Source organism: Balaenoptera physalus, assembly GCF_965194825.1.
Source record: "Balaenoptera physalus genome assembly, chromosome: 13".
Classification (NCBI taxonomy): Eukaryota; Metazoa; Chordata; class Mammalia; order Artiodactyla; family Balaenopteridae; genus Balaenoptera; species Balaenoptera physalus.
Window position 1 is genome coordinate 9,650,039 of NC_138892.1, and position 26,747 is coordinate 9,676,785.

At 53.4% G+C, this 26,747-nt stretch overlaps 1 protein-coding gene across 5 annotated transcripts; it reads left to right on the top strand.

Annotated features, from left to right (window-relative positions):
* The first annotated feature begins 5,277 nt into the window (after positions 1–5,277).
* Positions 5,278–26,231, top strand: CBX7 (chromobox 7). 5 transcript variants are annotated; one of them, XM_082422469.1, is made up of 6 exons: positions 5,278–5,493; positions 7,766–7,809; positions 15,691–15,756; positions 19,810–19,876; positions 22,247–22,598; positions 22,992–26,231. In XM_082422469.1, exons 1-6 carry the CDS (start codon positions 5,425–5,427, stop codon positions 23,147–23,149), a joined length of 756 nt encoding a protein of 251 aa, XP_082278595.1. In that variant the 5' UTR covers positions 5,278–5,424; the 3' UTR covers positions 23,150–26,231. The 5 variants fall into 5 exon arrangements, with proteins under 5 accessions (XP_082278595.1, XP_082278596.1, XP_082278598.1 ...); XM_082422470.1 differs by having other exon boundaries at positions 22,995–26,231; XM_082422472.1 differs by having other exon boundaries at positions 22,424–22,598.
* The last annotated feature ends 516 nt before the right edge of the window (positions 26,232–26,747 follow it).

A 26,747-nucleotide genomic window follows, 5' to 3' on the forward strand; every position in this document is an offset into this window, starting at 1 on the left:
CCATTTATTGAAAAGTTCATACCCACTGACCAGCGTCTCAGTCTCTCTCTCCCTCTCTCTAGATAGACCAATCTATCTGCCTGTATCTATATTCCTCTGAGCTTTCATTTTGCCTTCATTGTCCTATTTGTCTGTTCTCATGTCCATAGTTCACTATCTTATTTGCTTTAGCTTTATATTGTCTTGATATCTGCTAGGGACAATTCCGTCACCTCCATCTCCTCTCCCTTCTCCTCCTTCAGGTGTGCCTTGGCTTGTCCTAGCCCTTTGCACTTCCATATAAATTTCACATTCAGCTTATCCAGTTTCAAAAAAATACCTGTGGTGATTTTGATTAGGTTTGCCTTGACTCTATAGACCAGTTTGGGGAGAATCGCCATGGTTCCAGGACTGGGTCTTTCAACCCATGAACATGGCTTAACTCTCCATTTTTAGATAGTCTTTAATGTCTCACAATAAAATCTTATGATTTTATTCCATAAGGACCTAGATGTATAAATCAGTAGATTTACTCTTAGGTACTTTACATATTTTTATTACACTTAAGGGGTATCTTATTTTACTTCATTTTCTAATTATTTACTGCTGGCATAGAGGAACACAAAACACAAAAGATTTTTGCATATTGACTTTTTTAATCCAACAATTTTGCTAACTTCTCTTATTAATTCTAATAAATATTTTGAAGAATTTTTGGATTTTTCTACACAAAATCGGAAAATGACAGTTTTGTTTATTTATTTCTAATCCTTTTCCCTTTGTTTCATTTTGTTTTCTTACTGTCTAGGTCAGCATTGTCCAGTAAAATCTAATGTAAGTCATAAATGCAGACCACAGGTATATTTTAAAATTAATAGCCACATTAAAAATTAAAAGAAGCAGATGAAATGAATATTTATAATACAGTTCATATAACCCAATGTATCAAAATACTATTGCTTCAGTATGTAATAAATATACAATTATTAATGAGACATTTTATGGTGTGGGGTTTTTTTTGTACTAAGTATTTAACATCCAACGTGTATGTAATTTGACTCTTACATCTCGATTCAGACTAGTCATATTTCAAAATCTCAGTAGTCACAGGTGGCTAGTGGCTACCATATTGGATAACACAGGTCTAGAATATTCTGTGCCCTGTTTAATGAAAATGGGGATTGCAACCATCCTTGCCTTGTTACTGATCTCAAGGGGAATGCTTTCAACATTTCACCATTAATTAGGATATTTGCTGTAGGATTTTTGTAGATACTTTTACCAGGATAAAGACATCCCCTTGTATTCCTAATCTGCTACAAGTTTTAAAACATAAACAGATATTGACTTTCCTGGTATCTTTTGTGATAACAATATGTCTCTCTCCTTTAACTTTTAATGTGGTGAATTACGTTGATTTTTTTTTTTTTTTGCTTTTGCTTTGCAGTGTTTATTGCTAATGAGTGGTAGCATTTTCCCCAAGATTTTTAAATTGAGGTATAACTGACATATAACATTATATTATTTTCAGGGGCACAACATAACGATTTGATAGTTGTATACACTGCAAGATGATCCCCACAGTAAATCTAATTACCATCTGCATATTGACTGACTTTCAAATGTTAAGCCAATCTTGCATTTCTGTATGAGATCTGATTCTGTCACAATGCATTATCATTTTTATATACTGCCTGATTTGGTTTGCTAATGTTTTGTTTAGGATTTATGTATTTGTACTCACGAGTGACATTGGCCTATGATTTTCATTTTTTGTAATATCCTTGTCATAAAAAGAATTGGGAAGAATTCCCTCTTTTTCTATAATGTGGAAAAGTTGGGGCAGGACTGAAATTTTTTCTTCTTTAAATAATTCATAGATGAAGACCCATTTTCAGTGAAGCCGGAATTTTCTTTGTGGGAACATTACTGATGATCGGTTCAACTCCTTTAATGGTTGTGCAGAGGTCTGATGTTCACTGGTGCCACGGAACGTCAGACTGCTAAAGTGCTGAAATGGTTTCATACCAGTTGGTACATACCACCACTCCCAACCCCCTAAGTGCAACAACCCCTCCAAGGCTGCCCCAGATTCCCCAGACCTTCTAACAAATAGATCTGCTGACAAATAGATCAAAGAGTGAATCCCTGCATAGCCAGGGGGCTCTTGGGCTCTGTTCAGTGTTAAGGTTAGCACCTGTTATGAATGCCCAGTGCCTGGTGGTTAAATCCTGTGGTACTATGACCAGGGATGGTGATCATTCAGGTTTCCTCTTGAATTAATGCTGGTAAATTATATTTTTCTAGGAATTTGCCCATTTCATTAAAATTTGAAAGCTATTGTAATCAAGTTATTCACAATTATCTTTATCTTTTCTTTTTTCCGGTGTCCGCATACTCTTTAGCTTTTCATTCTGGATATTGATTAATTGTGCCTTCTCTCTTCTTTCTTGATCAATTTCACCAGAGGGTTGTCAATACAACTAGTGTTTTCAGAGAAATAATGTTTGCTTTTGCTGATCCTTTTCATTATTTTCTGCTCTTAACTTTACTCTGTCCTTCCTTTTGTTTTCTTTGGTGTACTGTTCTTTTTCTAGCTTCTTGAGATGGGAGCTTACTTATTACTTTCAGCCTTTGCTCTTTTCTAATACAAGCATTAAAGGCCATAAACTCCCCTTTAAGTCGTGCTTTAGCTGTATCCTATAATTTTTAATATGTAATATTTCCATTCTCATTCAGTTAAAATATTTTCTAATTTCCATCATGAGTTCTTTTTTGATCCATCTCTTATTTAGAAACACACTTCTTAACTTCCAAACATATGGGGCTTTTGAAGTTATCTTTTTGTTATCAATCTCTGGCTTATTTGTGCTGTGGTCAGAGAATGTACTCTATATGATTTCAGACTTTAGAAATTTCTTGAGTTTCACTGTTTTTGTAAATATTTCATATGTCTTGAAAAGGAGAGTATTCTGCAGATGTAGCCATGGTGTTCTGTAAAAGTCCACTAGTCAAGTTTCTTAATATTATCCTTATTGAATATATTTCTGCTTATTCTGCCAATTACAGAGGGATGTGTTTTTAAATCTCCCCTTATAATTGTGGATTTGTCTATTTCTCTGTGTAGTTCTCTTCTTCATGTTTCTTATATTTTAAGACTATGGTATTCACATACAAATTTGAAATTGTTCTATCTTTCTGGTCAGTTGGACCATTTTCATTTTGAAGGGACCTTCTTTATCCCTAGTGATGTTTTTTTCTGATACTAAAATACCTGCACCAGCCTTCTTTTCATTAGCCTTTGAATGATACATTTTTTTTTTTTACCGTACATTTACTTTCACCCTTTCAGTATCCTCATGTTTTGGAAGTGTCTCTTGTGGATGTCTCTTGTAAATTGCATATAGTTGGATTTTTATACAGTCTGATAATCTTCTTGTTTTAACTACAACATTTAGTCCACTTGCATTTATTGAATTATAGTACATTTGAATTTATAACTGTCATTTATGTGTCCCACCTGCCTTGTATTTCTTTTTCTCTCCATTCTTGCTTGCTTTAGGATTGATTGGATTGATGTTCTCATTCTATTTCCCCCCTCTAATAATTTGGCTAAATATTATACACTGCATTTTCATTCTTTTTGTTTACCCTGGTAATGACAACGTGCAGTCTTAACTCATCAAAGTATATTTGATATCTGTTTTCGTTTTCCTCCTGAGGAATAGAAGGATCTTGGAACACTTTAATCCACTCACCCAAGTTCTGTGCCATTGTTGTCGTGTATTTTAATTCTATTTTTATCCAAAAGACATTGTTATTGTTTTATATTATCAATGCTCTTCATTGTTTTTTATTCCCTATTGCATCAGACCTCTGTCTGTGATCACCTTCCTCCTGCCTTTAGTCCCTCCGTTGGAATTTCCTTTAGGGAGGGTCTGCTAGCGTCAAAGTCTTAGTTTTTGTATTTGTAAATGTTATTTCCCCTCGTTCTGGAAAGACATTTTCACTGGGTACATAAATCTCGAAATAAAATTTCACTAAATTTCTCTCAGGGCTTTGGATATATCATTCTACTGCCTTCGGGCTGGCTTCCGTTGCTCCTGATAAAAAGTCAGTGTAAATCTATCTATCTTTTTTTTTTTTCACCTGTACGCCCGACAGAGGCGTACAGGGGAACAGGAAGCTGTGGAAGGTTTTTAAGCACTAGGGTGACCCAGTTAGATGTGCATTTTAGAAAGCGCGCTCTGGCACTGTGGTCTCGGAGGGGATGGCAGTGAGAAGGTTGTTGCTGCGATCAAGAGAAAGGACAAGGGGTGTAGAGGGGAGGAAGTCAGAGAGGCGGGACTTGGGGTCCATGCAAGCAGGCGGTGGGAGCCGGAGGGGCACGGATGACTCGGGTTCCTCCTATTGAGGATGAATGGTGGCGCGGTAGAGAAGACAGAACGAGGTTGGAGTGGATGGGGAAAATGAGTTGGTCCCGGACCTCAAGATCCATTCATCCCACAAACAGTCGAACACCTACTACATGCAGAGCGCCTAGCGCGTGTGACTGGGGACTTGGGGCTGCGTGGCGGCGAAATTTGTCCCGCTGTGCACCTTAGATCCGCCACGGCCACACCTGCCGCCAAGTACTGCCTAGCCGTGGCCCTCGAGGCAGCGGCCGCGCGATCCGGGCATCTCAGCACGACCACCTACAGACGGACGGACGGACGGACGGAAGGATATACGTGGAGGCGCCTGCTCAGGGCTGGCAAACCACGTCGCTCCGGAGCCCGGATCTAGAGAGACCACTGTGCTGAGACGCCCGGACAGCTTGGGAAACCTTGGCCGTCCCCGCCCTCCTGCCGCCCAAGGGTCCGCGCCGCGACCCCGTCTATCCTTTGTGGGAGGTGAGGCAAACGGCCTCCCCGCTCTGCCCGTGTCCTCATCTGCCCAACCGGGGCCATGCCGTTTCCGGCCCCTCAGAGTCACCGGGAGGACTTTAGGAAACGCGTCTGGGTATTAAGACCTCGTCCCACCCCCGCGCCGACCGGCGCCGGCGCCAAATAAGTCCCGCGGGCTAGCGGATCCCGAGAGCCGTGCGCTACTGACGGCCCAGGCGGGGCGGAGCTCCAGAGCGGGCGGGACCAAGCGGGGGGCGGAGCCGAGGAAGAAGGGGCGTGACCTGCCCGGTGAGAGCCGAGCCCCCGCTCCGCCCCCGCCCCGCGCGCTCGCTCGCCGGCTCGCGCGCGCCGAGGAAAACGTTGCGCAGGTTCAAAAATGGAACGTCGGCGGCGTGAGGGAGCGCGAGGGGGTGTGCGCGCGTGCGCGTGCGCGTGCGCGCCCGGGCGAGGGTGACTGGGACCCCGCCGGCCCGAGCATCGCGCGCCGCAGCCGCGGCCCCGCAGCTCCGCCCCCGGCCCGGCCCGGCCCGGCCCCGGGCCCGCTCGCCCGCCGCCCCGCATGGAGCTGTCAGCCATCGGCGAGCAGGTGTTCGCCGTAGAGAGCATCCGGAAGAAGCGCGTGCGGAAGGTGAGGCTGCCCGGGGGCGGCTCCCAGGACCCCTGTGGAGTCCCCTCCTGTCCCCAGCACTGTTCCCTCCGCGCTGGAGGCGAGGGAGAAAGTGGGCCGGGGGGAGGGTGGGCAGGCAGCCCCGCGCTGCCGGGCTCGTATCCCCAGCCCGTGCCTCAGTTTCCCCCGCCACCTTGTAGGAAGAGTAGAATAAAAGTTGTCGCCCCAGGATGCTGGGGGCAGCTGAGTCCGCCAGAGCTAGAGGTTAGGATCGGACTGTAGGGATCCTGAACGCCATCCTTTCTCATCCTCCCCTCATTCTAAATATGGGGAGACTGAGGCCCGAGTTGAAGAAACGGCTTGCCTAGTGTGTTCGCGTCGGAGCCGGGTCTCGAACTCAGGACTCTGGACTCTTGGTGCCAAGTCCTTTGAAGTTGGAGGCGGAGCTTTGGAAAAGCGTCGTCCCGCCTCTTAAGTCTAACTGCTGGACTTCGATCCCCTCCACACCCCCACCTCCACGTCTCTCCCCCACTTCCAGTGCACACCCCTCTGTCTTGCCCTCCCCAACTCCCAGCCCCGCCCGGCCGGCTCCGTGGAGCCGCCTACGGCGCTGGGGCATCCTCAAAGCTCCTCCCCCTTTGCCTTCGCCTCCAAAACATACACCCTGCAATTTAAGGAGCCATGTGTTCTGCTAGGTTCGGTCCCCGCGCCTCGGGCCTGGGCTTAGGCCGTGCACATTTCCTGTGCACACGTCTGCAAAGTGGTCTGGCCCCAGACTGGAGGTTGGAGATGGAAGTCTTTGGGGAAAGTTCCTGTCCGGGCACTCACCACTCTCCTTTTCCCTTATCTCCTCCCTGCAGCCCCGTGGCAGGCTCTAGCGGCAGGGCCGGGAGGGGTCTTGGAGTTCACCTCCTCCCATTTGACGAAGGCACAAACTGAGGCCCTGGCTGGGGAAGTGACCTGGTCAAGGTCACACAGCAAGTTAGAGATGGGTGTAGAGCAGGAGCTCAAGTTGGCTGTTTGCCAGCTCATCTTTCAAGAGAGAAAACTCAGTCCCGGCATCTTGGGCTAAGGGTGACAGTCAAGGTGGGCCATGACCTTCTTTTCTTCCCCAACTCCAATGGGGTTGAGCTCTATCTTCAAGTTGGGGCTGCCCCTCCTCCTCCCTTCCCTCGGGGTTTCCTCGATTTGAATTTGTTCCTCAAAGCCCAGTGTTTTCCACACAGTGTAGCCTCAGCAGGTCCAGTAATTACCCGCTTCTACGTGGGGCCTGAGGGGTAGTGCCAGAGAGCGAGAAGCAGCATTCCTTTCGCCGTTCATTCAAAATATATTTATTGAGGATCTCTGTGCACCAGGCACCATTCTAAGCCCCGGGGAGGGAGCTCCTTCCCTCGTGGAGCTGCCATTTTGGCAGCGGAGACACACAGTGAAAGAGGAAATAAATATAGATGCTTTCCAAGGGGGCTGTGTGCCACAAAGAAAGAGAACTACTGGAAGGAGGGAGGGAGGGTGTTGGGAAGGGTGGCCAGGGCAGGCCTCTTTGAGGAGGTGACATATCTTGGTCTTCGAGTTCCAGTGTGGAGGGGTGTCACCCATCAGACGGGGTTGGACTGGGAACTTTTAAAGGCCCCTGTCACCTTTGAGGAAGGGAGGAGCCTGGCTCTATCTCCCCTCTACTGGAGGGGAAAAAAGAAACTGCTTTTCTGTCTCCCCTCTACTGGAGGGGCGATCACCCTTTCTCAAGGTGGAGACTTTGTCAGCCTTCTCCGGGGTCCTGCCAGGGTCTTTTGATTTGAGAGTGAGTTGAGAGTCTCGGAGTCACTCGCCTGTCACCTCTGGCCCAGAGGCAGCCTCTCACAGGGAGGGGGCTGATGGGGCTAGAGCCATGTGGGACACGCCAGGGAGGAGTATTCTAGGACTTGGAGAGTCTTCTAATCGAAAAAGGAAAGAGAATTTTGGTCTTAGCCCTGGGACACTGGAAACTGGGTCTTTGGCCATGCACATCCCCACACGGTCTCGGTTTCCCCACACGTGACATGGGCTCCAAGCTTCTGCCACAGGAGCCCCAGAGGTGCTTGGGGCCCAGTGCACTCCTGTGTTCTAGTAGGGAGGACGGTCTTGGGGGGGGGGTCAGTTGGAGGATCTCTGGTTGATGGGGATCTTGTGGGGGGCGTCCCTGACAGTGTGTATGTGTTGGAGGACTTCTGTCTGCAGAGGGGATTGGGCCTGTCGTGCAAGTGGTCATAGAGGCATCTGTGTATCTCACTGTGTCTGCTTCTCTCTTTCTTCCCAGGGTAAAGTCGAATATCTGGTGAAGTGGAAAGGATGGCCCCCAAAGTAAGGCTCCTTTGTGTGTGTCTGTCTGCCTACCTGTACATCCTTCCGTCCACCTTTTACCCTTTCTCCTGCCTCACTTTTCACTCCAGCTGCTCTAGTAATTGGCCAGCAGACCTTGATTAATCATCCTCTTCTCTGGGCCTCAGTTTCCCCTCTGCCAGCTGAGGGGCTTGGAGCACATGAGGGTGAAGGTGGGCCCCAGCTTCTCTTCTCATGGGCCCCATTCAGTGTTGCACTCCATCTTCTGGTGGGACCCTCTGCTCCCCTGCTTCTGGCCTTTCCCAGCACCTAGGAGGTGAAGGCCCAGCATCTTGGCTTCAGAGATGGCTGCCTGCAAGGTGGAGGGGCACTCAAGCTGCAGCAAGTACAGTGCCGGATGGGGGTTTGTGGGGTTGGGCAAGACAAGTCTAGCCAGTGGGGCATGAGTCCTCAGTGCCATACAGCTAGGGACAGAGCCTGGCCAGGGGCCTTTGGACAGCACTTTCTAGTCTACAGAGCAGGCTCCTGTACAGCCCTGTGAGGCAGCTGTGGTCCTGATCTCTAAAGATGAGGAAACAGGCTCAGAGAAGGTAAGCAGTTTGCCTTAGGTCACACAGCAATTGGAAGCAGAGTTGAGAGTTGAACTGCGCCTCTCCATCTTCAGGTATCTCTTCTGTGCCTCCTCCATCTCCCAGTTGCGGGGGCAGGGAGCTGGGTCTAGGACCTCTCCCAGTTGCCCCACCTCTCTGCTGAGGCCCAATCAGGAACCTTCTCACCAACCAATCACCTCCCAGCAGGGAGTTGTTGGGGGAGGGGAGGGAAGGAGCAGGTCGTGGGGCCTCCCCATTGGTCTGTGGGTGCCCCACCTCCCAGCCCTGCCTCCTAGAGACTGACTCCTGGAATCCCCCTCTGTCCAGAGCCCCTGCTCTTTTTGCCAGGGGCTTTCTGCTGTGCTGGTGTTGGGGGCTGACCTGGTATTTGGGTCCTGGGAGTGTCTTGGACACGCGGTGGTGAGAGACAGCAGAGAGGAAGACAGGCCATGCTGCCTCAGCTTCTCTCTCTGCAAAATGGGTTCAGTAGTCCAGGCCCTGGTCTCTTCTCACAGGCTCCTTCACTTTGTGGGGTGGAAGGCCTGGGGGTGTGTTCAGGATGGCCTGCAGGCATCCTGATGATTAGGGTTGGTGGCTGGTTAACCAGATAATGCATTCATCCATTCCTGCTGCCCCTTCCCAAACCCCCTGGGACTGAAGGATAATCCCCTCCTCCACTGAGCAGATGAAGGTGGGCTTCTGGTCAGGGTGAAGGGGTTGGTAAGAGGAGGTGGAAAGCTAGAAAAGGAAGATGTTCAGGGTGGGCATACTCCCTGGGTACTCACTCCCCTCTTAGCTTCTGCGCCAGAAGGCATTGCGTCCCAGTGGGACACCAGCCTGTTGGCCTTCAAGGCACCGTTGGCTATTTTTCCTGCTCTGTAGACTCCCTTCTCTAAACCGAGGTTTTTATCTATTTAAAGTTCCTTCCCCCACTTTTATTAATCCTGAATGAATACGTCTGCCCATCAGAGCTTCAGTCAGGGGAAGGACCTGGCAGTCCAAGAGCAGTCCCTCCATGGTTCTCCTGGCCTGTGCCCCCGACCCTGGGGCCCACTTGTTTCCTAACATGCTGAGACCACCAGATGGGCCCTCATGACTGCTTTTTGTGACACCCCCCCCCTCCAAGGGAGTTCTGGAAGCCCTGTTTGGCCAGATGACCTGGGGCATTTCTGGCTCGCCTACACTTTGATCCTGGGTTCCTGGCCTGGCTCGCAGTTAGACAGCTGGGAGCCCTTGAGCAAGTCCCCAACATGGCAGGACTTCTGCTTCCATCTCCAAATTGGAATAAATCCTCCAGTACAACAGTGTTGTGAGGATTAGGTGATGGATATAGAGTACCTGATGCATGCTTAGCCCGGACCGAGCACTTAGTGGACGTTCGCTGTTAATAGTAAGTTACACAGCTCAGGCTTCTAGGTCTCCCCCCAGCCGGGAGAGGGGTCTGGGGGCGTCTGCTCCTCACAGGAGTCCAAAGTAGCCTTAGCAATCATTTAGATCAGTCCTCTCATTTTTCAAATGGGGAAACTGAGGCCCAGAGAGGGGAGTTATATACAATAATATAACTGCCAACCCGGTGCAGCATGGTGCCCACTTCATGTCATCCACTGTGCCACCCCACTTCACTTGGGGGAAAACAGGTTCAGTCACAGGGAGAAGCAGGAGAACCAGGGCTCCTTTGTAACCCTCTTGGTCTTCAGTTTCTCCTCCTCAGGGGGCCTTGCTTGAAGAAGAGGCTGAGAAAGAGGGTGGGGAGTAGGTAGTTGGGCAGGCTGCCCCCTGCAGGCCTGGGAGCCTTGGCTAGGGCAGTGATAGCCTGGGTGGGAGGGGAGTCAGATTCTCCTGCTCCCCAGCACCCTCTGCCCCCTGGGCAGGGAGGCTTATGTTAATAACAGAAGCCATGATTTAAACGGACACTCACTCTGTGCCAGGCCCCTGTTAAACCTTTGGGTGCTTTGCCTCTTTTCTCTCCCCAATAGCAGACAAATGACTGCCCTTCCTCCCCAGCAGATGGGGCAGAGGAGCTATCTTGCTTGTTCTGGAAGGAACAGCAAATGGCACAGGGAGGGGCTGAGGGCACAGGGCAGAGGATGTTAAATAATCAGCTACATGCTGTCAGCCCCACAGAGATGCTCAGATACCCCACTCTCATCTCAGCCTGCCCAGGACCCTGCTGCTCCTCTTTGGAAACGCTTTCCTTCCCTCCATTCTTACCCACTTGTGAATGCTACCCCATTTGTGGGGAGGACCGCCTCCATAGAGCGTCAGTAGTGATATTATCAGTGAATCAGGGTACAGCAATAACCAGGCTGCCTATCAGTAAGCCCCTGTTAAGATCAGGCATTGGCCCATGTAATTGCCTAATGGCAACCCATTGTACAGATGGGGAGACAGAAACCCTCAGCAGAGGCGTCCTTGCCCCAGGTCGTAAAGGTGGGACGATTTGAACTATGGGCACCTCCATTTCCCCACCTGTAAAATGGGGCCCTAGCCTCACGGACCCCTGTGGAAGGCTGCCTGAGACAAGATAGGGTTCGTAACAGTGCCAGACGCAGAGGAGGCTCTTCTTTCTCCTCCAAGGCCAGGTTGAGTAGTGGCAGCACAGAGTCCTCGGCTTGGCCCTGGCAGGTGTGTGTTTGCGCTCTCCAGGCTTTTGATATTGATTTAATAAATGCTTGTTTGCTTTTATTATGTACCACACTGCTCTAAGTGCTTTATGGGGCTTAACACATCTAATCGTCACATCACCCCTAAAAGACAGGGACTATTGGTAGGTTCCCTTCACGGATGAGGAAACGGAGGCCCGAGCAGCGGAGTCACTTGCTCACCGCCGCCTTCGGGAGTCCGCCGCGCTGCTTCTCATTTGGGTGACTCTAAATCGGAGTCGGGGGCTGGGGCGGGCCTGGCTCTGCAGGGCGCCCCGCCCCCGGCACGGCGGGAGCCTGCGCGGCGGGGCCCAGGAGGGGCGGCCGCGAGCCTGTTTACCCCGGCTCGGGGGGCGGGGGGGGCGGGGGCGGGGCGGCGGTCACGTGGTCGTGTTTACCTCGGAGCCGGCGCGCGCCGACCCCGCCCCCGCCCCGCCCCCCACCAGTAGGCCGGGTAATCTGGCGCGCACGCCCCCGCGTTGCGTGCGTGCGTGTGCACGCGCGGCTGCCCGACGCCTGGGGGGGCGGGGCGCACGGCGCTGCGTTGTGGAGCCTTCTGTCCGCCACGCTCGGTTCCCGCCCAGCCGGCGGCCCGGAGACCCAACCTCCGAAGTCTCCCAGGCCGCGGGCCTCGCCGGGTTCGCTCTCCTGTCCTGCCTGCCCCCGGCTGTTCGCAAAGCGTGTTTGCCCTCGCTGTGGCTTCTGGCTCCCCACACTGCGGAGGGCCGCTGATGGCCTGCTGCTTAGGAGGGCCGGGGTGTCCGAGAGGGTGAGGCGCCTGTGCAACGCCCCCCGCCCGCCTTTCCGCAGCACCGAACGGGGCCAGGCCTCCAGCTGCCAAGTCTTCCCCTTTCTGTGCACCCACTGTGTGCCAAGCCCCGGGTCAGACGCTGAAGACGTGGCCAATCAGACTGTGCCCCTCTCCTATGGACGTCACAGCCCGGTGGGGGGCCATTTACCTCGACGTGTGAGAGATCCAAAGGGAGAGGGTGGCCAAGATTCAACGGAGTTCTGACCACAGATTGGCCACTTACTGGCTCGGTGATCTTGGCAAGATGTTTAACCTCTCTGCCCCAGTTTCTTCATTTGTAACATCTGTAACCTACCTCATAAGGGTGTTACAAGGAATGGATGCGTCCTTGCAGTAGTCTGCTCTGGCACCTTGCTGTTACGGTGGTGGTGGTGGTGATTCTTAAGATGAGGAAACTGAACTACAGAGAAGGTTAGGGACTTGCCAGGAACCACAGAGCAGCTACATCAACAAAAAGTGGGCAGGGCAGTGGGGAAGTGGGTAGGGCAGAGAGGACTAGAGCACTGAAGAGAAACTTCCACAGCTAGAGAAGAAGGGAGGGCCAGGCAGAGGACACTGGAGGAACACAGAATTACCCCTCTCTTCTTACTAGTTACAGTCGAGGAAATTCAACCGTTGTTTGGGGGAGGGGAGGAAGGTTTGAAGTCTGCCAGCTTCTGGTTGCTTTCAGTTTGGGCTTTACCCAAACTATAAAAAAAAATCTCAGTTTCACTTTCAGCATTTCTCCAGGGTGAGCAAAACTCTTCAGTGGCTTCTGCAGCCATTCCCAGAACACCTGGGGGCTGGGGGCTGGGCTGGGCACTCTGGCGAGGCGTTACAACCTGCCAGCCAGGACACCAGCTTGATTCACCAATAAGGATGATTCACCAATAAGGATGGCAGGTGCCAAGTGCGATAATAAGGCCTTGGAGAGCAGCTGAGGGGAGGGTTCATTCTGCTGGGAGTAGGACAGCTTGGAGAGGATGTCAGGAAAAGCTATAAGGACCTGACTTTTAAAGGATGAAGGGTTCACTGGAGGAAGGGGGCCCTCCAGGAGGAGAGCACAGCACATGCAAAGGAAAGGAGCTGTGATCGTGCCTGCTCAGGCTGGGCGTGTGGCACTCAGGGCATGGACCTTCACTGCTGAGTCCACGGGGCCCGACACGAAGTAAGTGTGCAGAAGTGTCAGTGAAAGGAAAGAAGAGTTCTGTTCTTGGGCAGCTTGTTGTTTAAATATTGACTGGACTACTTTTAGGTTTCACAGTAACCAGGATGGTTGAAGATGAAGGTTTAAACTTGGCTGGTAGATGGCAGCAGGGGCAGGGGCTCTGCCTGGCCTCTCTCTGCCTCGCAATACTTCCCTAATACCTCCTCACCTCCCTCCTTTATTTATTTATTTTTTGGCTGTGCCACGTGGCTTGTGGGATCTTAGTTCCCCAACCAGGAATTGAAGCCGGACTCTTGGCAGTGAAAACTCGGAGTCCTAACCACTGGGCCACCAGGAAATTCCCTCATCTCCCTTCTTATCCAGCAGTCTTGGGTGCAGTCTTGGCCAGAATCACAATGTGTTGCTTTGGTTTTGTTTACACACACCCATGTACATACATAGACATATATATGTATTTTTATGATTATATGTGTATTTGTATGCATGCATATACATACACCCATACATATATATATGTATATATATATATATTTTTTAAAACAGTTCTCAGGACTTGGACTGTTTTTTAATGATTTTGTTTCTTTTTTTTTTTAATAAATTTATTTATTTTTGGCTGCGTTGGGTTTTTGTTGCTGGGCGTGGACCTTCTCTAGTTGCAGCGAGCGGGGGCTACTCTTCGTTGCGGTGCGCAGGCTTCTCATTGCCGTGGCTTCCCTTGTTGCAGAGTGTGGGCTCTAGGCACGCAGGCTTCAGTAGTTGTGGCACATGGGCTCAGTAGTTGTGGCTCACGGGCTCAAGAGCGCAGGCTCAGTAGTTGTGGCGCATGGGCTTAGTTGCTCTGTGGCATGTGGGATCTTCCCAGACCAGGGCTCGAACCCATGTCCCCTGCATTGGCAGGCGGATTCTTAACCACTGCGCCACTAGGGAATCCCCATATATATGTTTTTTAATTAAAGTTTTTTTATGTATTAGCATCTGTTTATGATGAGTCATCCTGGTTTTTCCACTTATGGAAGTCATAAAGAGTTTGCTTTTAAAATAAAATGTTTTTAAAAAGCGAGCTAATTTTTTTAATACATACATACATACATTTATTTATTTATTTATTTATTTATTTATTTATTTATTTATTTATGGCTGCGTTGGGTCTTCGTTGCTACATGCGGGCTTTCTCTAGTTGCAGCGAGCGGGGGCTACTCTGTGTTGCAGTGTGCAGCCTTCTCATTGCGGTGGCCTCTCCTGTTGCAGAGCACGGGCTCTAGGCACGCGGGCTTTAGTAGTTGTGGCACATGGGCTCAGTAGTTGTGGCTCGCGGGCTCTAGAGCGCAGGCCCAGTAGTTGTGGCCCACGGGCTTAGTTGCTCAGCAGCATGTGGAATCTTCCCAGACCAGGGCTCGAACCCGTGTTCCCTGCATTGACAGGCAGATTCTTTTTTTTTTTTAACAAACTACTCACATCAAGTGGAATGATGGATATGACTTTTTTTTTTTTAATTTTATTTATTTATTTATTTATTTATTTATGGCTGTGTTGGGTCTTCGTTTCTGTGTGAGGGCTTTCTCTAGTTGCGGCAAGCGGGGGCCACTCTTCATCGCGGTGCGCGGGCCTCTCACTATCGTGGCCTCTCCCGTTGCGGAGCACAGGCTCCAGACGCGCAGGCTCAGCAGCTGTGGCTCACGGGCCTAGTCGCTCCGCGGCATGTGGGATCTTCCCAGACCAGGGCTCGAACCCGTGTCCCCTGCATTGGCAGGCAGATTCTCAACTACTGCGCCACCAGGGAAGCCCGACAGGCAGATTCTTAACCTCTGCACCAACAGGGAATTCCCAAGTGAGCTAATTTAAAGGCAGATACTAAGTAAATAATCGTGCGGTGAAAGGAGGATGGAAGTGCCCAGGTCTGTCCCAGCAGGGAATGCTGTCTGGCCTGGGAGTGGTGGAAGGTCCCTCGTGGAAAGACCTAGGGGCCTGCTGTAGGATCACTGTACCATTCAGTCACTGAACATTTACCAAGTTCCTGCTGTGTGCCAGGCCCCGCCTGAGAAGGGGACTTCAGACCTGGCCTTGATGGTGCAGATGTGTTCCAAGGAGCGAGGGAGCAGCTCAGCCTGGGCAGAGGGCCCACTGGGGCTGGGGCATCAGGGGGGCTAGGGGTGGTGACAGTAATAAGCACAGAGCACTTCCTGTGCACCAGGCGCTGCTCTAAGCACCTAGATACATGAACATGTTTAATCAGCACAAGAGACTGTTACAGATGGGGAAATCAGCACAGAGACACTGAATAAATTGTTTAAAGCTGTACAGCTAGCCAGGGCAGAGCTGGGGTTTGACCCCAGCCAGTCTGGCTCCAGAGCCGCTGCTCTTCACCACGTGCTCTTGCCTCTCATAGGAAGGGAATCCAGGGACATATGGGGCCTGCCCTCTTCACCTGAAGTGAACATGGGGATCTAGTCCGGAGTCGGACGCAATCACTTATAGAGTGGTGTGATCAGTGCTCAGAATGAGGGGAGTTCTGGTGTCATGCAAGCCCCCAGGAGGCCTCCGACCTACCCTTGTAGCCAGGGACAGTTCATGGGATTAGGCGACAGTTACACTGGATCAGGAAGGGGCAAAGTCCTGCAGGCAAGTGGGCCCTGATGGAGCAGCTGTGGCCTCTGAGTGGCGGGTGGCGGGGTGGGGGGCAGGCCAGCTCTGACCTCTTGTCTCTCTCCCCAGGTACAGCACGTGGGAGCCGGAGGAGCACATCCTGGACCCCCGCCTGGTCATGGCCTATGAGGAGAAGTAAGGGGCTCAGCCTTCCAGGGGGCTGGGTGGAAGGCAGGCTCTGAGGTTGCATAGGGAGCTGCTGCTGGCTTGGCTCCGAACCAGGGTCACTGGGGGCAGGGGTCTGGCAGGGACTGCCGGGTCTTGTCCGCAGCTGGGGGAAGGTGCTGGGCACCAGGTCCCAGGGCAGCCGAGGGCCCTGTCCCTTTCCTGCTGCTGGGTGATGTCAGCCACTCCGCTAACAACCCCAGGCCTCTGTCTCTCTGCTGTTGTAGGCCACCCCCAACAGCACCTGCCCCGATTTCCCCAGAAGGCAGGGGTTTCAGTTGCCGTGAAGAAGGTGAAAATGGGCGTAGAGATGCCGTGAGTGTGAGGGGCAGCAGTATCAGTCATGCCCGGTGATGGGCCAGAGGGAGATTCCCCCCTACAGGTCCTCTCGCCAAGTTTGATGACGCTCTCAAGAAAGGCCAGGGGAGGAAGTGTGGCTTTGGAGCCAGGACACCTGGGTTCCGGTCCCTCCTGCTTGGCTGCCTCCTAGCTGGGAGGCCATGGGCAAAGCTGCCTCCAGGTCGCAGACTGCCGTGTCTGCCAGTGCTCTGCTGCAAGTGCTCTTCCAAGGGTTGGTTAGTGATTGGCAGCTCGTCCGATGGGCCGTGATGGCACACCTTAGCGGGGAGCTTTTGCCAAAAATGTTGTTTCTCCTGGTGGGAGGGCCTTTTGAGCATAATCTAGCCATTCCTGTCTGCTGCATGAGCCCCAGCGTTACTGGCCTCCCTGCCAGCAGGCTGCCCAATCTTTCTGCCTCTCCCCAGCCCATCGACCCTGTACAGTGCGGGACCGTTTTATAAAGTCATTTTTATTTAGTTCCTTTTAGTAACCGCCTGAGACAGGGATGAGGGTCTCATTTGACAGATGAGGAGACCGAGGCTCTGACGAGCTAAGGGGCTTGTCCAGGGTCCTCACAGCTGGGAGGCAGCCCAACCAGGGCTTAACCTGAGTGGGGCTCCTGAGCCCCAGTGATGCTGTTCCGCTGCCCCTCCTCGCCCCCTTCTGATCGCTTCTCCCACAGGAGGTCTCCCGCTGCTGATTCGAAGGAAACGTTCCCACTGCTCTTTCCTTTAAAAATCACAGTGTTCCTGTCCCACAGCTTCTTTCTGGTTCCCGAGTGCTGGTGGGGCCTTGATCCAAAAGGGTTGTGACACTGAGAGAGCCCTGTGGAATGTCCTGGATTGTGGTAAGGAGAGCATTGGGCAGGTGTCAAAGGCCTGGATCAAATCCTGGCTCTTCCACTCACCAGCTGTGAGGTGCTGCACAGGGCCTTTTTCCTCTCTGAGCCTCAGCTTCTCTGTCTGTGAAATGGGGAGAACAGTGCTGACCTCAAGGGCTCTCATGGGGAGGAAAGGCGTGTGAAAGCACTCCGCAAACCATTAGGTGTGGGCACACACGGGCAGATGTCTTCCTGATGGTAATTAGGGGTCAGCTAGTTCATTCTTTCATTTGTTCAACAAATCTTTATTGAGGTCCTACTGTGTGCCAGGCACTGTTCCAGGGACTGGGGCACAGCAAGGAATAAAACCAACAAATGTCCCTGCCCTCGTGGGGCTTACATTCCAGTGTGGAGACCTGCAGTGAAAAGTACACCAGTAAATGTGTAGATGCCGACGTGCTGACTGCCGCACAGACAGGGTCGGGACGGGGCCGCTGCTGTCAGTGGGATGGTTAGGTGGTGGCATTTGACCAGAGACCTGAGCTCAGTGAGGGAAGGACCCCAGTAGGTTATTTTAGAGAAGACCATCCAGGTGAAGAGCACCCAAGAAGGTGATGCAGAGACCCTGGGCTGAGGAACTGCATGGAGGCAAGCGTGGCTCTGAGTGTGGCCAGCTGGAGTGGTGTGAGCTGGGCAGGGGTGGGGCGTCTGGGGCAGGGGCAGGGGCAGGGGCAGCTGAAGGAGTGGGCGTGCAGCTCAGGGAGGGCCCTGTGAGTCCTGGTAGAGGATTCGGATGTTGCTTTCAGTGAGTCAGAAAAGTCCGTAGTTAAGGAACAAATGAGAAGCTTGGGGATTTCTACAGACCCACTGTGTGATTTGACTTCCTCTTTCTCTCTGGGTCTTGGTGAGAAGGAGATGGAAGCGGGGTGACGACCATTTTAACACCTGCTTTGCAGGGTTTTTAAGAGACTCAGAAGGAGTCGAGCCAGGGGGCTCTAATGGGGAGTCCCTGCATCCTGGGAGGGGCCAATGGGGCACTGAGGGCTTGTGGGGCCACGATCCCCACAGCCCTGGCCATTGATGGGCCCTGGGTAGGTAAGGACTGGACAGAATGGAAGCCCCCCCCTCCCCCGCCCCACTCCCACGGTTGCAGGGCAGGAGCAGGGGTGCTACAGATGGGAAGCCAGGTCATGTGGCCTGGGCTGCAGGCCTGCCCCCCTGGCCCTGACTGGGCCCCCAGGCCTGACCTCGCCAGGCCTGGAGCCCAGAGCTCAGCATCTTCACCAGTGGCAGAAGTTGTCAGAATTGTAGCATCGGGCAAATGACTTAATCTCTCTGTGCTTTTTAGCTATAAAATGAGGATAGAAACTGTGCCTCCCTCATAGGGTGGCTGTGAGGGTTAAAGCATTGAGAGCAGTGCCTTGTACACAGTGTGCAGGACATAATAATAAAAATAATAATAAATAACACTTATACAAAAATAATAAAGACATATTATTCTTATTCTTTTCCCTCAAGGCCCTTTCCTTTTTCCCTGTCTCTACTTCCTCCTTCTCTTCCTCTTTATACCTCTTTTATACCTTTATACCTCTTTATACCTCTTTATACCTCTTTCTACCCCCCATTTTGAGAAATGCCAGGGGCCTCTCTCACTCCTCCCAGGAGCCCCGGGGACCAGCTGAGAAGGGAAGCTCTTGCTCCAGACTAGAAAACTGAGGACCAGAGAGGGAAAGTGACCAGCCAAGGTCTCCTGTGGGTCAGGTAGAGCTGGGCCTGGAACAGGGTGTCCTGGCGCCCAGCACCGGCTTCTGAGTTAAGGTTCTCACCCTCCAGGGCTTGGGAGGCCTGTCTTGGTGTGGGTATCCCACGCCCTGGGTGCTTCTCTCGAATGCTGGTTCTAGGGCCCCACGGCAGACCTGCTGAAGCTGACTCCGTGGGGAGGGAGGGAGAGCCCTCCCCCCAGCGTCCCTGGAGTCTGATGTCTGGAAGGGGGTGGCAGCTACTGCCTCGAGGAGGGACCAACAGTGGAAACAGGCTCCACGGATGCACTGGCTTAGCTTGGCTCAGACTGAGAGACTGGCCCAAGGCCACAGACAGCATGATGGAATGAAGTGAAACAGAATGAAACGACTTTGAATTGTCCCATCACTTCCAGCACATTGTTGGGGTCTCTGGCGTGTTGTCTTGTGTGTTGTGTGTGGCTTTGTCTGCGTCCTCAGGTTGTGCCTTGTGTGTTTGTGATGTGAGGAAGGCATCTGGCAGAGAGTCTGGCATCTACCGGGGACTGAATGCAGGCTAGATTTTCTCCCCTTCCCCAACCAGACGATGCAGACAAATGGGAGCCTGTCCTCCCCTCCAGGTTCGTGGAGATGCCAAAGTGGGGGGAGGGCTGGGCAGAACTTCGCATGCGAAAGGACTCGTGGCCATTCTCATCAGTCTGCCTGAGGCATTCAAGGCAAATTCAATTGACAGGTTTCTGTAGAAGTCTCCTAAGAGTGGAAACTGGAACTACATTGTTTTGGGGGCTGTTCCCAGTGCACGTAGAGCAGAGGTCTGGCATGACCCTGGGGCCGTGAAGACCCACATATTTTTGGAGATGCCCCCTGAGTCCCACCTCTAGCAACTGGGACCAGTCGCTGTGCCCTCACCTTTAGTCAGATGGGAAGATGCAGCCCTGGGAGTTGAACACACGACCCCATTGTTATGGTCTAAAGTGAGGAGCCCTACCCCAGGATTGGGGGGTGGCCTGTGGAGGGTGTCCCCCTCCCCCGTAGACAGCAGAGAGCTGGGTGGAGCGGATGCCTTACTTTCCCTTAAATGTCAACAGTGTTTCCTTTTGTTCTGCCATCTGCTTTGCACCCCAGGGAGGAGAGAGACCGAGCATCGGGGTATAGGAAGAGAGGTCCGAAACCCAAGCGGCTTCTGCTGCAGGTAACCCCACCAGCTCTGGTGCCCACCCACAGGGCCCCCTTGCTCCTCCCACCAGCCCCTGCCCATCCGTGCATTTGCACTGGATAGTTCTGCTGAACCACTAACCCTCCTCGGCTCCACCCAGGACACTGTGGGGTGGGGCAGGGCACTTAGTGGGTAAGTTTCAATGGGAGGAGTTGGGAAAAGTCAGAATGTGGGGCTGGTGCCCCTGGAAGACACCATGGGTGGAAGGTACTGTGGAGGGAGGGAGGGTGGATGTGTGGCTTACGGGATCCTATAATTTTGAAAGCTTAGAATCTTGATGCTCAAAGTCCCCAAAATACAAAATTGTAGTATTTGAGAATCTTAGAAGCATAAACTTTAGAATTGAGGAAGCAGGGGAGTCTGGAATTTTAGAATCCAAGAAAAGGAGATTCATAGAATTCTAGAACCATAGCCTTGGAATGGTCTAGAAATGGGTCATTTTTAAAAATTTTTTTTTTTAATTTATTTTTTATTATTATTATTATTTTTGGCTGCGTTGGGTGTTGGTCGCTGCATGCGGGCTTTCTCTAGTTGCGGCGAGTGGGGGCTACTGTTCGTTGCGTTGCGCGGGCTTCTCTTCGCGGTGGCTTCTCTTGTTGCAGAGCACAGGCTCTAGGCGCGCGGGCTTCAGTAGTTGCAGCACGCGGGCTCAGTAGCTGTGGCTCAGGGGCTCTAGAGCGCAGGCTCAGTAGTTGTGGCTCACGGGCTTAGTTGCTCCGCGGCATGTGGGATCTTCCCGGACCAGGGCTCAAACCCGTGTCCCCTGCATTGGCAGGCGGATTCTTAACCACTGTGCCACCAGAGAAGTCCCTAGAAATGTGTCATTTTGAGTGAGGAGAAGCTCTCTGCCACAAGACTGGCAGCCCGTGTTACCCAGGTCCTGGGGGCACTTTGCTACTTTCACTGGTTTGCACTGAAAAGAGGATGGAGTCTGAAGTGATGTAGTTATGTAATTTGAGGCAAATCTCTGAGCTTGAGTTTTCTCATCTGTGAAATCGGGATGATAAGAATACCTGCTGTCCTTAATTTAATAAGGCCCACCCGGGAATTTGAAGCCAAAAAAATAAGGCTTCTTGGTCCACGTGCAGTGTGAGCCATGTCCAGCCTCCTGGACATCCAGAGTCACACAGCTGGATTAGAACCCGGATCTGAGTCCTGGTGCTCCTGGACCCGTTAGTTAGTAACTGTAATTCTGCCATGGTGAGGTAGAGAAGGACAGAACTGTATGAGAGTTACTAGGCCTGTGATGGTATACGAGCCAGGCTAAAGGGGTGGGTTTTGATAAAGTTGCATATGGGATAAGCCCTCTTAGCATTGCAGTATTTTCACAATCTCCTCCCAGTTCAGCTCTCCTCCCATCACCATGACAACCTGCACCCCATGCTGAGTGATGGGGATTAGCTAGTGGGACTGAGGAATGGAACTTGCACATGTGATCTCTGCCCCCAACTTGAGATGTCTGACCTACAGGTCCTATCTGCTGGCCTCACTCTCTTCCTGGGAGCTCTTGGCCTCTGGTGACAGGTAGCAGGAGAAGCTACTGTCCCAGAGTGATCCAGGCCCCCGCAACATCTTAGCACCAAGGATCTTTCTTGGGTTTGTATAAATTTCCCCCAAAAGTCAGTAAGACAAATGCACAAATTATAAAACTTCAGTCTTTGAATGGCAGAAGAATGTGCCCTCCAGCCCATTTAAGCAAGAAAGAGGCAGAGCAACAGAGGTCTGGACCCAGACAGGGCCACCCTGCGGCTCAGAGCCCAGGAGAGTCCTGGGGGAATCAAGGGGTGTCTGCAGGCTGCTGGCAGACCTTCCTGTGGCTGGGTGACATGGTGCACCCCAGTGCTATGTGTACCCCTGGTCAACTTGCCTCAGGAAACTTCAGAGCCCTGTGCCTCACACCATTTCCCTAGCGAGCTGGCCGTTTCAGCTTTGGGGGTTCTTTAGAAGCAAAGATTCCTTCCCTGTAATGAAGAATAACTCCTTAATTTATCTGCCTCAGAAATGCAGGTGTGTTTTTTGTTGGTCAGTTTTCATTTTGTACCGCTTGTGTGCCTCTGCCGTGGACCAAAGGGACGTGCCCTGAGGCCCCGTCCCTGAGCCACTTACAGGGCCCTGGGAGATGAGGCCGCGCTGTGAGGCCAAGAGGAAGGCTGAGCTGGGCCAGGCCCTGGCGCTGGGGCTGGTCAGGGGAGCACTCTGGGCTGGGGTGAGGGGCGGGGTGCTGGCTGGCTCTGAGCCCTGAAACACGGGGAAGGGGACCCCGGGCGGGAGGACCAGCACGAGCAAAGGCGCGGCAGTGGGTGGGAGGGCAGGGCTGATCCGCCGTGCCCTGGCTTGCCCCCGCAGCGGCTGTACAGCATGGACCTGCGGAGCTCCCACAAGGCCAAGGGCAAGGAGAAGCTCTGCTTCTCCCTGACGCGCCCACTCGGCAGCGGGAGCCCCGAGGGGGTGGTCAAGGCGGGGGCACCCGAGCTGGTGGACAAGGGCCCCTTGGTGCCCACCCTGCCCTTCCCGCTCCGCAAGCCCCGCAAGGCCCACAAGTACCTGCGGCTCTCACGCAAGAAGTTCCCGCCCCGCGGGCCCAACCTGGAGAGTCACAGCCATCGACGGGAGCTCTTCCTGCAGGAGTCACCAGCCCCGGACGTCCTGCAGGCGGCCAGCGAGTGGGAGCCTGCTGAGCAGCCCCCTGAAGAGGAGGGTAAGGCGGCCCAGCCCCGAGGCTCCAACCCAGGGACCCTCAGAGCTGGAAGGGCCCCTTGAGGCATCAGGTCCAGCTGGTCCAGTGCCCAGAGAGGGCCTGGGCGCTCCTGAGGCCACATAGCCCGCAGGGCCCCTGGCACCAAGCCCAGAGCTCTTTCCGTGGTCCCGCTCAGGATGAGTTCGTGTCCAGCCAGGGAAGGTACATGTAGTGACGTCTTCCTGTGTGTCCAGCCTTGAACTAGGCCCTGACCTGGCTGGAGACTCAGAAGACGATCAGGTGTTGGGGGTGGGGTGGGAGGTGGTCGACAAGCTGCCACCCACGCCCACCTTCCCCACCTTGTTGCTAACGCTGTCCGCCGTCTGTCTGTGTGTCTTTGTCCCATGGCTGCAGCAGATGCAGATCTGGCCGAGGGGCCCCCTTCCTGGACACCCACGCTCCCCTCAAGTGAAGTGACAGTGACCGATATCACCGCCAACTCCATCACCGTCACCTTCCGCGAGGCCCAGGCAGCTGAGGGCTTCTTCCGAGACCGCAGCGGGAAGTTCTGAATCACCATTTTTACTCTTCTTAAACTGTTTTCTTTTGGGCTTGGGGTGGGGACTTCCAGAAATGGGGAGGGGTTGGGGTGGGTAATTATTTTATTTAAAGAAACATTGATGAGGAGAAGGGGGGAAGATCCCAACACTCTCCCACCGCCCCGCCCCTTTCTCTGTACGGACGTTTACAGGGCAGCCTTGGGTCTGTGTCAGGGCTGGGCCTGGGGAGGCCTGGCACTGCTCTGTCACTTGGGGTACCATCTCCAGGGTAGGATGGGGACAGGACCAGCCTCCCCCGGACACCTCCATCACCATTCTTCTCTAGAGAGACAGCAGCTGGTCCCCAGGACTAAAGGAGGATGGGAAGGCCTGAACCCTCCCCTTAAGTAGCCCACCCCAGCCTTTCTGGTTGGTTTCCCCTTTGCCTTTTTGTGTGTGTGTGTTTGGGGAGGGGTCTTTATTTTTAACTTTCCACTCCAGCTTTGCGGGGGGATATGGAGGCTGGCTTTGACCAAAAGTGATTGGGTCACAGAGCTAAGGGGCTGGGAAGGGTTTGAGATTGCTGGGCTCGTCCCACCCCTTCAGAAAGGTCTCTCCTTTCCCCTGGGGGCAGCTGCCAGCTAAGCCCCTTCTGCCGAGAGCCACCCACCCCAGCTCCATCACCTGGCCCGTGCAGACCGCTCACTTGCACACCCAGCCCCGCAGGTGTGTGCACACTACCCCTCGCGCCCTCGTGACTGCACGCGCCGGTCCGCACACATGTGCAGTGGGTCTTGCAAGCCTCCTGACCAGGTGGACGGGGTGGCGGGGATGGGGGGGGAGTGATTCACAGCACAGAAGAGCTTGCTCTAGGCAGCCCCGCTCATCCCACCTTGCACAGCACTTCGCCTGACAGGACCTATCCGAGTCAGCGTGGATAGCTGTCAGTGGAGGGCAAGGCTCCGGCCAGGGGGCAGCCGGATGGCCTCCGACGCTCCAGGCGTGCGGATGCAGTCTTGTGGTATCACCTGGGCAGCCACAGGCGTGCAAACCTGTGCGTGTGTGCTGTGCACCGGCGCGAGCTCTGCGGCACTTGTGCCCTGTCCCCCCACCCCCGGGGCTCCTGTTCTCTCTGACTCAGGTGACTTTCCAGCCCTTCTGTCTCCCCTCTTTTTCTGCTCTCCCCTTCAACTCAGCCAACCAGACATGGGCGTGGGTGGTCAGGGAGGGAGGAAGCGTCCCACCACCTTCTCAGGGCAGCCCTCGACTCCTGACACCCTTCCTCCTTCCATTCTGGGTCTCCCCCCTATCCACCCTCAGTGCTGCAGCTGGGACTAACCTTGTTTCTCTGCGGTGGGACCTCTGCCATGTCTTCCTGTGGTCGGGCTGTAGTGGGCGATGGGTCAGGCTGTGCACGATCCCCCCACCCTGGCAGGGGCCTGTGTCTGCCAGAAGAGGGGCGCTCTGTTTGTGGTTTGCACAGACGTGCCCTGTGGACTAGTGGCTCCCCTGGCAGTAAGCAGTGACGTCTCCCCTGTCCTGGTCCTGCGGGGGAGAAAAAGCCAGACTGGGGGTGGGCACCAGGGGAGCAAATGAAAGGCTGACCCCTTCGCCTCTCCCCGTTGTCAGACCAGGCACTCAGGTCCCTCCCCCAGGGCTGTCTCCACGCTCTGCTTTGTCCTGAGGAAGTGGGCAGAATCCTGCTGAGGCTCGACTAGGGCAGTTCTTCCCCCAGACCCCTTCTTCCCAAGTTCCCAAACCAAAGACAGCCTGCACCCCATTTTTGTTTGGGGTGCCTTGCTGGCAAGATCCCAGATCCCTGAGTGTCTGTCTCCCCTTCCTCCTTAATCCTTTGTTGTCCAGGGTCAATTCAGTGCTTCCATTGGGGGATGGCTTCCTCCCCCCCACCCCATATCTTGATTCACCCCCAGGCTAGGGGGTTGTGTCTAGGGGAGTCTGGGGGTGGACCAGGGAGAGGAGGGGCAGCGGGGAACCTGCCCAGCTATGGGACCCTGGGGAGGGGAAGGGCAGCCTGAGTGGGAAGCTGTCCCAGATCAGGGGCTCCCGGCAGAGGGGAGGGTGGTGGGCAGGGGTGTCACGCTGACAGAAAGCTGTGGGCCCTGGCTTGGTACTCGGCTGGCAGCTTCCAAGAGAAGTCACACTCCCAGCCCCCAGGGGACATGTGGCCTCCTCCTGCGTCACTCTGAAGAGCTGTCTTTGTAGTTTGCGGGTCTGGGGGCTCGTGTGGGATGAGGCAGCGGCCGCAGAGGAGCACTTCTAGCCTCTCGCTCAGCCTTCACGGCCCGCAGGGTGTCCTGCTCTCTGGAGGGCCGGACCTGGGAGCGGAGGCTCCCTGGGGGAAGGGCTGCAGGCTGTTAGGACCTTCCTGCCCAGGACCCAGGACGGTGACCTCTGTGAGGGGCTGGAAGTGGCCTTGCAGGACTCCTCCCTCCCTGAGCGTCCCAGAGGGCCTTGGGGTGAGAGGGGGCAAGGCGGGCGCGACCTCCCACCCCGCTGCCACCCGAGAAGGCCAGTACTCACTTGGGGGTGGGCGTTGAAAAAGTTGGACCACCTGCCTTTCCTTCCCCCAGCCCCACCTGTTTTGAATGTAGAGAGACCGGTTGGTACTTTTCTTTTGCTGTGGGGTGGGGCGAGGGGCATATTCTCCGCCCGTGGCGCGGCCCCTGGTAATGCTGCGGGCCACTCTGGAATCACCACCGCTCTTAGGATGGTGGTCCCTCCACCGGCTTCCCCCTGGCTCCTGCCCTGGGGGAGGGCGCTTGGCTTGTCAGGTGGTTTCGCTTTTGCTTTATAACTGGCCAGCCTGGCCTCCGGGTCTCAGCACAAGAACGCTTCCTTTGCACAGAATGAGCGTCCGAGCTTTGTTCAGACTAAATGAATGTATTTGGGAGGGGTTGGGGGCGCGAGTCGATTCCAAGCACACACCGTTTCAGAGTGAGTGTGTGCGGGGAGAGCTAGAGCAGATGCAGAGCGTGGTTTTATTTTTGTACTGATATTGGTAAGAGACTGTATAGCATCTATTTATTTAGATGATTTATCTGGTAAATGAGGCAAAAAAATATTAAAACTACATTAAAGATGATTTTGAAAAAAAGCTCTTGGGCATCCGATCATTGCTTGTGATGGTGTCACAGCTGTGCCGAGAAAAGAGCTGCAGCCCTGGGGGTGAGCCCTCCAGACCTCCCAGACCCCCCGGAGCCGTCTTGGCAGTACGTAGGGCTGGCGCCAGGTGTCCTTGTCCGCTTGCCAAATCCTGAGACGTGGAGATGCTCTCATGTCCATACACTCGCCCTGTCTGGTTCACTTTCCCCTCCAAGTCGCAAACCCTCAAATCCAGCCCCACACGTGTTCTTGACGCTCCTGTTCCTGTGTATCTGTGGGTCTCGCAAGTCTTCCGGTGGGTAAGTTATTTCCTCCTGGGTAAGGAGTGTGCTCCCCTGCCTGGTCAATGCTGGGAAAAGGCGGGGGAGGCGAAGGTGAATTGAGAAGGAAACGTGCGATCTTGAGGAGTATCTGCCTCAGGTGAAGCCCTTACTTGGTCACCAGGTAGTCAGCCGTCTTCCGATGCCAGCCGGAGAGGTCAGGGGATTCTGGTGGTCAAGTTTCTTGG